Here is a 12,529-nt window from a genome sequence, read left to right on the forward strand (position 1 = left end):
CCTTCAGAAACAAACACTTAACACTTCCTTTTTAAACGCAAACAAAATAGGAAATTAAATACACTGCTAAAAAAACGTTTTCAATAAATTTCTGAGAGTGTTATTTTTTCTTGGTTTCTTGATATTTTATTCTGTGTTGGATGAAAAATACATTCTTTCTCGTTGCTTGTTTTATTCACAGAAACTCAAGCACAATTGTACAATATAAGTTCACGTGTTTCTTTATTTTTTTAATTATATTCATTTTCACGATATATGAGAACGACTTTGTAATATACATTCCATCATTTGAACCACAATAACACTACACATACGGTTTTATAACATGTCCACAGCACCCGTTAGATGGCACAAAATGAAAATGTCTTTTGCAAGTCTTTAGAATAGATATTCGTACACCATACTTTCGTCCAAATAACATTTAAAATGTTCTCTGAAGGACATGAAAATTAGCCTAACGCTAAGGGGGAAGCAATGATCAAATTACATTATTTGTCGATAGTGAATTAATCGAGTTTTATTATTTTTGTATTTTCTATTTTTTTTTGTATTTCTCCGGAACGCACTGTGTGTGCCATTATTCTATGTTAAATTGGAGCGTTTTTGTGGTGTGGAAAGGAATTGCTTCTTGTGTAGTCTGCAACCTCTGTTCATAAACCAAACATTTTTCTTTTTGTTTTGATTTCTTAAAATATATTAAATACCACACGAACGTCATACATTCAAAATGCATAGCTAATGGTGTTCTGTATTTTCCTACAAACAGAATTTTAGAGTTCCTTCTCATCGGATTTGGGCTACACGTTATTATATCTAGGGTCCATTTATTTTATGGAGTGATTTTTTTCAAGGAATGAAGACGCTCAACATTAAGATGATCTTTCATAATGTCACCAATTGTGATATTAATTGGACTGTTTTTTGTAATGAGAACAAACTTTGAGTCCGTACCGGTTTTCTTTTAGATTTTAGATGTTTCCTGTAAACACTTCACCTAATGTAAAAGATGGAAAATGCGTCATTGTTCGGATGTCACACTATATAAAAGCGGTTCTTGCAGTAAAAGCATTTATTTTGCATGATCAGTGTGTCTATTTTTGGCATTATTGTTGCTTTATTGTTATTATTATTATTATTATTATTATTATTATTATTATTATTGTGCTATTGTTATTCTATAATTATTATAATTAGTTAGTATTGTTGTTTTGAACATTATTGATTGAACATCATCACGTGCATTGACGCGCACAAGCAGTGCATGTTCTTTCTTGTCGCTTGCACTTGAATGGAAAATGATTAGGGTACATTGTAGGGAAATTTCTTTGTTTAGATGTGGGTGCGTTGTAACATTTCACCATACGGCCTTTTTTCTGGCGTTTTTTGATCTAATCGTGTATGTTGTATCTGAATGCTTCGATGAGGCCTTCCATGGAGTGAATGAAACCAGAAATACTGCAAATACCCCCAATCACAAAAATAGAGACATCAAAAAACACTTGGTGCCAGAGCAGCTTCCTCCACAGCAGCTTGAGGTGAAAAAGGCTGGGCAGGAGAAAACACAGGCCTGCCCCCGTCAGGCTCCCCGTTAAGCCCATTAGGAGCGCAAAGTGTGGCACATAAATGGCCATAAACATAGTGAACACCACAAGGCCACATCGAAGAGAGAGACCCCAAGACTTGAGTCGCCCGTCGCCCCCATAACAATCTGGGAAAAACGCACGACTTCCGTCCTGGAAGAAAGTCTTTTCCAACACCTCCACAGCAGCGAAAAATGGCAACGGATATGAGAGCAGCGCCTTTGCCACTAGGAACAGATTGACCACGGCTCTGATTCCGGGAGGCAGGTTGTCTGTGATGACCTCCTTGGTTGCGTCTGCCCACGTGAGATAGGCCACCAGAGCGAAGAGGCCTTTGAGAATACAAGCAGCAATGTGAGTCCAGTTCATCATACAGGTGAACTCGCTGGGCTTCTGCATGTTCCCCTCCAGCGACGGCAAGAAAATCTGCGAGGTATAGCTGAACACGATGATGCCAATGGAAATAGGGAATTTCTTCACGTCGATGTAGAACTTAACCTTGTCCCAAGCCCAGTCTCGTGCCCTTGAGAGGCAGTAAGCTATTACAAGGATGTTAATGACGAAGTGAGCGAGGGTGCAGAGCAAGCTGAACTTGGACACGGCTTTTAGGTTTTTGAGGAAGGCGCAAGGCAACAGAACGACGGTGGCGATGATGGCCCATGACCTCTGGGACACGGGAAGGGTGGGGAAGCTGTTGTACATTAGGTTGCCACTCACTACCACGTATAAAATGCAGGTCATTACGAGCTCAATGATCTGGGCAACATTCACGACGTGGCCTCCGAGCGCAGGAAATCTGGGCGCGCAGCAAGCGTTGGCAATGTCCACGTACGAGTCTCTCACTCTCACGAGCTGCCCGTCTTCGTTTTCTTCGTAGAGGCAAGCGATGAGGATTTTCCCCGTGTAACAGCACACCACAGCAGCAAAAATGATCAGGAACAGTCCGAGATATCCGCCGTGGAGGATGGCATACGGCAACCCTAGTACGAACATTCCCTGTAAAAAAAATACAGCATCAGAGTTATTATAAATACGATAAAATGCACAAGAATATCTGTAATAACAGTTTTACACCATGTTACATCTGATGAGAGCAATATTTCTTGATTTCTGGATAATTTAGATAACGTCGTGATCGTATTATGTATATATATATATATATATATATATATATATATATGTTTATATATGTTTAACATATATGTATATATGTTTATATTGTCTGTTTTGCTATTGTTCTGAGGAACGCTCATGGGTCGGTTGCCATTTCTTCAGGATTGATATCAGTGGGTATTCCACTTCGCTGTGAGCAAAGCTACTGTCCTTCATTTTGTCGTCATCAGAATAGATCAAAGAGACAGACAGTGACGCAACGGGCAGCGAGAGGACACGATGTGCATGTTCAAACGTGAATGTGCGTGATGATTGTGTAGCTCTGTTGTGTGCGCGTGTGACTTCTTTTTCTTAAACCAATAGAATTGTACACTATCTAGAATACGAATAGACAGTGAGCATTCAAGTGCATGATTTCTTTTTTGCAGGTAGATTTTTTGAGGTGGTGGACCCGCCTCCGGCAAGAAAAAAAGCGCACGACCCAATTTTACGCACGACCGACACTGATATAGAACGCATCATAGCATCAAACACTATATATTACCTTTATAGTTATGCACACTACATTTAATACAAAACAGAATGTTTAAACCTGGCTTATCTGTCCCCGATAAAATTCCCCTGACGGCGTTCAGATCACGCGTTCACACGACATTGTCTCGGTGTCTACAAGAATGTTCACAATTAAATTTATTTTTCCCTTGGGGGGGATTTCTCTGTATTACTTTATAGTTACCATCTGCTTGTTCAATCGATTTTTACCTATATGTATATATTATGTATACATGCATTTCTTTTCTATGTATCACTTTATTCGTACCTCCTTTTTTTCGTACCCCACAAGTGTAAAAACGCTCTCTTACCTGGATGGCGTTGGTAACGTTCCAGCCGGCTTCCCAAGCAGTGATTTTTGGCTTATCTGCAGTCGCAAGTTCGTTACACATACCATCATCTTTAGAAGCCGAGGGCGGGGGACCGGTACCGTCTCTCTGGTAATGACTGTCCCCGTCCATAGTGCCATCTCCCATCATGTCTCCGCCGCCCTCTCCTCCCATTTCCTCATTTTTAAGAATGTCCATCTGCAGCCCTTGCCTGTGGTCATAGTCCAAATCATCACAGGCAGCGAAGCCCAGCGCTTCCTCGTCAGTGGCGGCCTGGAAGCCCATCCTGGCGAACATCCCGCTCACCTTCGCCTGTGATTTATTGGTAACCGTCGTGGCTGCATTGGACAGCTTGTTGGAGAGCTTGCTTTTAATTAATGTCGCCATTGCTGATTTCTTAGAGAAGTTTTCTCACACACCTTTTATTAGGATATTTCAGATTTGATAACTTCAGGTAAAAGCAAATGTGCTTCGCCTGCGCATTAAAAGAAAGCGTACCGTTTTCTTCAGGGGTTCAGTCGTTATCTCCCGTTTTCCTTGAGAGCGCGGGCGGTGTTACTGATAATTCCGTGGAACATGTCACCTTCAGAGGTCGGAACCTGGTGCCTGCATCGTGTCCTCGCGCGTCTCCTTTGTTCAGGAACCGTTGCGCATTGAGCAGGTGCAATCAGCTCTTCTCAGGCAGCCCGTGCGTAAAAAGATAAGGTTATTTCGACGCACTTTCTTTGCTACAGTTTCGCCGTGCCACTGTTCCCACAGTCGTGATTTTTTGTAAGCGTTACTGGTGCCAATGCAGTACGCGGGAGCCGATGGGTGGTGAGGAGGAGGCACGCGTCATCGTCAGCTTGCCAATGCGAAGACGCTGCTGCGTAAAGCTCGTGTCCGGGACTCCAGAGCGCGCCGCCACCCCGCAACAGGAAAAAAAGGAAAAAGAGATTTGGTGCATTTCTGAGGGAGGCGCTTGTGCCTCCTCCCCCTTTTATAATTTACAATATACCTTGTTGCAATACCCAATGACATCCGAGATCCAATTCTTGCATAACTTTAACCATATATATATTATCTATAAACCCTTACTGCCATTCTCCACTCCAAAAACATACAGGATGGAACTATTCCACTACAAGATATTTTTTGGCGTAGAATGATGTTTTGCAGGACAAGAGATGACATTTGAGCTCTTTACTCCGACAGAGGGACTTTTCGTGAAATCTCTTTGGCTACATCTAAAGTCGATCTTGGGATCTGTCCGCTATTTCGGAATTGGACTGAAGTGTTCTCCCTACTTGCTGGGAAAGTACATTTGTTATTGGCTGTTGTGGCTTATCCTCTCAAATGTTCGTTAGGAGCCGTTCCGTGCCGAAAAGTCTTTTTTTTTTCTGGATTAAACAACGTTTTGGAATTTGTTGTTGGATATTAGATTCGAATATATGAACTTGAAATTGTATTTTATGCATTAGCTTTATAATAAACTATCAATAGACTACATTTAGAGATATCACAGCAGTCTCTAAAAAACCTTCCTTTACTGCATAACATTTAATTAATAAGTGCTTAATTATATGAAAATAACGACATTTCTAAGGGTGTCTTTACAATAAATGAGATAGTTTAAGTTGTTATTTTTGTGGACACTAAATAAACGTTATTACCATTAGCCATTTAGTTTTTCTAAAAAGTTCACAATATGAAACTCGCGTCGCACACCTACTATTTTTAAACGAATAAAAATAATTTAAATATGGAAATTTAATTTTTATATGCAGGACACAATATATAGAGTGTTATGTACGCTCCAAAATAATTCTTAAGGAATACATGTAGCATAAAGGATCGTGGAGTTTCTCGGGACGTGTCAAAACAATTTGTGTCACTGGCGGAATATGTCACATTGAATTAAGGATAAAAGACTAAACGAAAAACGTCCACATTTAATTTTAGCAATTCGTGATGTGGAAATTGTATGACGTTCTGAATAGCCTCAAAAGCGCTGAGAAAAAGATTTAAAACATTAAAAATTCCGGACTTCATGTCAACAAAAAAAGTAATATGAGTTCGAGATTTTTTCTTTTGTTCGACAGGAACAAATGCATTTCAATTATAACCATAAAATGAACATAACGATTACAATATTTATTATAGATATTTACACCCCGTCCAGAATCTATTACAGTGTCATTGCCTTTTTTCCTGTTGTGACTCTCTTTTTGTGTCCCAGGCCTCTTGCTTCGCAACCCCCCCTTGGGAGCGGAGGTTAATCGCAGTGTTGTTATCAGCTTACTGCAGACCTTCTCTGATATGTACTCGTGCTCCTTTGATTTAATACATCACGTGCGGGGAGGGGAATGGCCTTTACACATCAGCCGATACAGTTCATTTTTTTATTTTTTAAACAATAAACAATCAATACAATTTGGTGCATGTTGTACTGATATTGGAAAATCAACATGGGGAATTTTACAGAGATTTTTATAGTGTAAATGAGGTAATATATAAACATCGCACCTTATTCTTTTTTAGATTTGTTATTCGTTCTTAAGTATTGATATAAGGGCAATGTTTTAGGTTTAGGTCAATTGAAAATTTCTTTATTTTCTTCATTTTCTTTATCATTTCAGGGCAGGTTCTAGAGGGTGGCTGAGGGGAGCTCTGGCATATGACAGAGATAGCTTTAAAAAAACGCAGGTTTAAGAAAGAGAGAAGAGAGGCACTGAGGGACACTGGGGGGTGACGCGAGATCCTGCGCGTCAAGCGTGAAACTGAGCTGACAAAGCAGTTCAGTAATGTAGAACTAATGTCCTCTCCATTTATAGTAGTCAGTTTATTAGCCATCAGAAAGATTATAGAGGACAACGAGGGGGCAGTGTGTTTCTCCCAAGAGGGCCCTTTGTACATAATATCTTATCAGCTCCAGAACACTGACTGCAGCCTCCTTCACGACACAAAGCAAAAATTCTCACGCGGTTCGAATCTCCATGTGTTTTCCCCGGAGAGATATTTCAAGTCAAGTCAGTCATTGTATTTGGCTGCTGCTGCTGTTATTTTTTTTCGTAACAGAATCTTTCCACGTTTCCTTATATACTGTCACTAAAATCTAGATCCGTGATTTTATTTTTTACATTTTTAATTTTTTTTTTTTTTCATTTAACTCCGAAATGTCAATCACATTCCGAAATATGAGACGATGCAGGCTGGATCTCGCCTCACACTCCCCCTCCCATCCTCACAAACGTACCCCCCATACACACACCATTATCCCTGCAGCTACTGCAGTCTGCTTTTTCCCATTACACACATGACTGAGTTGGCGTGTATTCAATCTGAGCTAAGCTATAGTGAGGTGTAGCCCTGTCCTGGCTAAATTCATTAACTGCTATGATTTTATAGACAAAGAAAATAGCAAAATGTCAGATGCTCTCATTTATGTATTTCAATATCAAATCAAAACATTCTTTTTTTAGAGCTAGCCATTTTTGTTTTCCGAAGTAGTTTTTTGTTATTATAGGTCATACCTCAACTATTATATCTTAACGTTATCGAGCTTTTTTTTGAGAAACTCATTCCTCATTTTCTTTCCACTGAAAGCTCCGTGGCAGTGCAGTAGAGCAGAAAATAACACATAACACGCTTCAATTAGAGAGAGAAACTGAAAGGACACGTGCCTCTCGGGGATACGGTACCATTGAATAAGCCAATCACCTCACATTGGCTGTTCTCCGAATCCATTACGATTTGCATTACAATCACATCTACATTATCTGATTAGCAAGTAAAAAACGCCTTGAAATCAGGAGCGTGCTAATAAAACTTCCCAGCTGGCATTTTAACGTTGAAGCAACTATGAATCAACGTTGATCAACGTTGATGTTTTGGCTGAATCAACGTTGGATTTGGTGTTGATTTTGAAATGGGAATCAACGTCGATATAGCAACGTTGATTCAACGTCACACGTTCACCCTTCAATAAACCATCCCAGCTGGCATTTTTAACGTTGAATAAACGTGGAATCAACGTTGATCAACGTAGATGTTATGGTTGAATTAAAGTTGAATCAACGTTGATTTTGAAAAGTGAATTAAACAATAGCTCACCAAAATTAGAAAATCCTATAGATAGCAGAAGGTTGAGGACATTATGTTAATTCAACGTCAAAAATGTCAACGTTTGCACAACCATTTAACATTAAATGTTGTTTTAACGTTGAAACAACGTTAAAACAACAACAACATACATGGGCAGACAAGACTTATAATGTAGCACATCGAATTATTGTAACATTTTCGTATCGTTTTTTTAACCATACATTTTGTTGTATTAAAAAATATCTCGAATGATGCTGAATTTTGCAGGTGTGCGCAAATGTATAAAATCGCTAAATTTGTTTTGACTGGATCTTAAATGAGCTGGAAATTAAAGCTATCTCTGCAGTGTGATTGCCACTGTAAACATAATCTAAACCAGGTCATAAAAATGGTTGCTGGTTATTCCAGACTGGAATAGAACATTCACGTCCCAAACCTTTTCAAACTGGAACCCCTTCAAACCAAATTGTGCATTGATACACACAAAACACACTCAGACACTCAAAACCCCGCGAGAGTGAAATCCAGGTGGTCTTGTGGTAACCACTTAAAAGCCTTTTCATTTATCCTAATGTGCCTGTTTAATGGCCTATTATGAGTTCCCAGGAGAGATGCAGCTAATATATTAGCTCTGCTCAAGCTGAGCAAGTCCCACTATGCTATGAGAATCGTTTTTGTAACACATGCTCCTTGTATACGTTTCCTTTAGGGGTTGCAAATGTTGCAGCGACACATTTTGAAAGAATTTATTTCAATTTGCCATATTTATTTATTTTTTTCATTGCTCAACAGAGAACTCGCTTTTTTATTTTTTATATTCCCACTTATTTTACTCAATAAACTGTGTGACACATTTTTATTCCAGCCACTCTTGTAACTTAATAGACACACCCTCTGAGATGCAATTATATTATTTTTTAGTTTTACCATATTCTGCACTACTAGTTTGTTTTGTCCACTGTTTGCCTTGTTACAATTTGCACTGCTAAATTATTATATAAATGCATAGTTGCACATTCTGTAAAGCCGGCATCAAATGACAAATGTTTAACTGCACAAAAAAGTCTATCTATCCAAAGACTTCAAACCACAATACACACAGTTTAATCTGCCTCTTTCTTTCTTTCTTTCTTTCTTTCTTTCTTTCTTTCTTTCTTTTCTCACAACACCACCTTTCTATCACATGTTATTCTACCATGACCTATATGTAATCATACTTGTCCCTTGGCTTGTCCAGGTTTGGTGTGCCATTTTCGTTTTTTTTCCTGGGTACAGAGCATTCTCCAGACATCATTATTTCAGCAGACCTGACTTCATTCACTCCATCATCACCTTGTGTGTTCCCCCCAGATCACCTGACCGCTATCTCCCCCCTGCCTGGACACATTAACATTGTAATTGCCTTTTAGCCCTTTCCTTTGAACACACAGTAAACCGGGCTGCTCCTCTGGGATCTAGAGCCCGGGGCCTACACAATCAACACACCAATCTGTTTCCATTACAAAAGCCTTACAGCTACAGCTTCAAAGCATAATAAACTGAAACGTGGAGTGCAGTTTTTCCTCCTTTTCGTCGTTGCTCTGCTGTGTTGTTTTTGAAATGTAAATTTTGTTTATTTAGGATAATGTCAGAGATTGTGAAACATGAAACTGATTTAGGTTCTACATTTATTGAACATTGAAACATTTATTGAAACCAATTATGAAATTTAAAGTAGCTTTGTTAAAAAATACAACTTTGTTAAAAAATCAAACATTTTTTTAAAACACATTTTTTTGTGGAGGGGTGTACGCCGATCAAGCTCCACAGAGCATATAGGAAGACTCATTATACAGTAGTTCTAATAACTAGACTTTATTAACATCGGCTCATGTCTTTAAGAAACGTTTAAAGACTCTACTTTTTTATTTTTAGTCTCTTGCTTTTTGTAATATATGAACATTGTGATATAATTGTTGATAGTTTGTAACATTAATATATAAATATAGATGACTTACTTATTTTACTTACTATTATTAGAGTTTATTGCCTTGTATCTGTTTCTGTGCATATTTTTAATTATTATCCACCCTTTTTACCCTATTCTTCAATATTCAGGATCCCACAGGAGGGAAAACACCCACAGAGTAGCTGTTGTTGATTATTCTCAGCACTGCATTGAGTAACACTGACATGGTGGTGGTGTATAAGGTGTTAGTGTGTGTTGTGCTGGCATAAGTGGATCAGATACAGCAGTGCTGCTGGAGTTTTTAAACACCTCTGTGTCAAAGACCCTGTTATCACTAAGCTATAGGGTTCTCTCGCCCTCCTAATAACATTACATATAAATTTGCCACAGATTCAGGATACTAAATAGATTTAAAAGTATATGTGTTTCTTTTTATATTTTATTTTTTATTTTTTATGCACAGGCTTGCAGTCAGGTCACAATTTTAATTTAGTGTCCCTTTATTCTTAATTAACAAGGTATATTTAAAGCAACGTGCCAGCATCCCGTTTCTGGAATAAGTATCTGTGCCCACGTTCAGAATAAGCATGCTTTTAATTTGCATATGTTGTCTGATGGGAGCATCCTCTGAATGACTCATTGAAATTCAAAGCTCTCATCTTCTCCACGCAGAATGAACTGAAAGGTTTACATTGTGCTGCAGGTTATGATGTTCACTGGGCGCAAAGCATTTGCTTTTAATTACAGCAAGCAGGTGAAGAAGCTCTCGTACGAGCACGGATCAAATAACATGAATCTAAAACATCAATATCTATTCTTTTCTAAAGCACAGTCACACCTTCCTAAACTCCTGCCACCTGCCGAACAGTTCACAGCTACACTGTATGGGCAGTATTGATTTTTGTGGCAACGTGCGAGACACTGCTCAGACACAGAGTTGTTGTTTTTTTCTCCTTTTGCTGTACAAATTCTCAGGTCCTCAAACTAGGCAATAACAATGGCAGCAGTGATATGATACCTTATGATACCTGCTGAAAAATCCAGCTCAAATCTAACTTTAGCTTCTAGCTGGTTTAAGATATGAGGTTTAAGCTCTTTGGTTCTTTGATGGCCAAGATGGTTGAAAAGTTGGTCATCCAGTTAAAATCGTCAGCCATAATGGTTAAGGCCAGTGGTGTCCAAACTATGGCTACGTATTTTAGAAATAAAATGAAAGTTGGCTCGCTATCAAGCAGGTTTTCATAAGGTAAGATTCAAAGTTGGAACGATAGGTGCCACTATGACATAAACCCAATCTAAAACACTCATCATCTCATTTTCTTCTTGTGAGTTCTTCTTCATTACGCCTACATTAATTTTCCTAAGCTTTTGGTAGAACATGTTAGCTCTAAAGAAATGAAAATTTCAGGCACGTTGGGGAAATTACTATTATTTAACTGAGTTCAGAGGGAAGTGTGTATGTTTAATATGTCAGGAATCAGTTGCAATAAAGAATGGAGTATAATAATCAAAGACATTATGAAACAAAACATCAGTTTGAAAAATCTTAGTTTACACAACACTGTCCAAGATAGATAAAGATAGTTACTCAAGTAAAATGATGTGTAAATGATGTAAATGAGCAATCAAGAGTCTGGGTTCTGGGTGATTGAATGCTCCGCTACACCAATAAGAGTCCTTGGGCAAGACTCCTGACACTACATTGGCCACAACTCTGTAATAGAAATAACCTTGAAAGTCACTTTGGATAAAAGTGTCAGCTAAATGTAGTAAATATAGATATAGTTGTAGTGAGCTCATCAAAAAAAAAAAATCAAAGGCAAAATGGCAAAATTTTAAAAGGCTTTCTAGAACCACATTACTTTGGCAACAACCAAAGTGACACACTTACTATTTATGCACCAATTAAGAAATTATACTAAATACTCAATAAGTGCATTCTTTGGCACCTCCAGCACTTTGATTGGTCCCCAGAGCTTCATCTGTACTTCAGAGCTTATTTCTGCTCTTGACCTTAGCGCTCCATCTCCGTCTCTGTGGAGGTGGCATATAGAGTTAACCCCAGGGCAGCTGTAAGTACTCCCCACTGAAAGTCATCAATAAACACAACACATGTTTCAGCAGTGTGTGTGTGTGTGTAGACAGTGGGCTGTGCTTGCTGAGAACATGCCTGAGGCGATTTCTGCCATATATATACACATGTGAAGACAGCGTTCCTATTAAATAAGCAACACTTCACGTCCCTGTAAACCTACTAAAGGTCCCTGCTTTTGTAAAAAACACATCACCCACAGAATCATTTATTAGACAAATATTCATTATTAGACAAATATGTAGCATTATATTTGTGTATGTGACCAAACTCACTACTCTTTACAATGTCTATTAGCATTTATGGCCTTTAGTTTTGTCAATTCTTGTGATTATGATTGTGATCATAAAACTCTTCAAATCACTTGCATATTCACTCTTTCTAACAAATTTAACAGTATTAAAACAGACTAATGTGTTAAGACTAGAGCACAAGATGTTAAATAATCTCCACCCTATCACATTCCCAACACGTATTAAAAGGATTGGATGGGTCACCTTTTTTCGTCCTTCTGAACTTTGTTTCCTAAATAGTACATTTACACTGTGAATTTAATATTGAAAACATTAAACCCATGTTTATCTTTGAGGACAGATCTGCAGACTCTTGGTGAGATTTTAAACCCAGTGTCTTCATGAGGGAGAGTCACCTGGAATAGTTTTCTCAGTGTCGAAGGAAGGAGTTCCTGGAGGTGCTGAATCATAGTTGCTGCTTTTCCTTCACGCTGTGAAGCTCCAGCTCATCCCAATTAAATCACCTCAAATCACCATCTCAGTTCATCAGTTTTAGATAAGGAGATTGATGTGGAGAATAAATGCTTTTTTACTGTTTA

General features: G+C 38.5%; 1 protein-coding gene across 1 annotated transcript; it reads right to left on the bottom strand.

Moving 5' to 3' along the window:
- Window positions 1–205: 205 nt before the first annotated feature.
- Window positions 206–4,505, bottom strand: slc32a1 (solute carrier family 32 member 1). The gene is made up of 2 exons (XM_007244169.4): window positions 3,557–4,505; window positions 206–2,576 (listed from the first exon to the last, which is right to left on the bottom strand). Exons 1-2 carry the CDS (start codon window positions 3,959–3,961, stop codon window positions 1,389–1,391), a joined length of 1,593 nt encoding a protein of 530 aa, XP_007244231.2. The 5' UTR covers window positions 3,962–4,505; the 3' UTR covers window positions 206–1,388.
- Window positions 4,506–12,529: the final 8,024 nt, after the last annotated feature.

Source organism: Astyanax mexicanus, chromosome 5 (assembly GCF_023375975.1).
Source record: "Astyanax mexicanus isolate ESR-SI-001 chromosome 5, AstMex3_surface, whole genome shotgun sequence".
NCBI classification, from domain to species: domain Eukaryota; kingdom Metazoa; phylum Chordata; class Actinopteri; order Characiformes; family Acestrorhamphidae; genus Astyanax; species Astyanax mexicanus.

What these genes read in the sequence shown, in the direction of transcription:
- slc32a1 (XM_007244169.4), bottom strand. Translation starts at nt 3,961, where the DNA reads ATGGCGACATTAATTAAAAGCAAGCTCTCCAACAAGCTGTCCAATGCA. An exon ending in ACGTTACCAACGCCATCCAG is followed by an intron (nt 2,577 to 3,556) that starts GTAAGAGAGCGT and finishes TTTTTTTTACAG; the next exon opens with GGAATGTTCGTACTAGGGTT.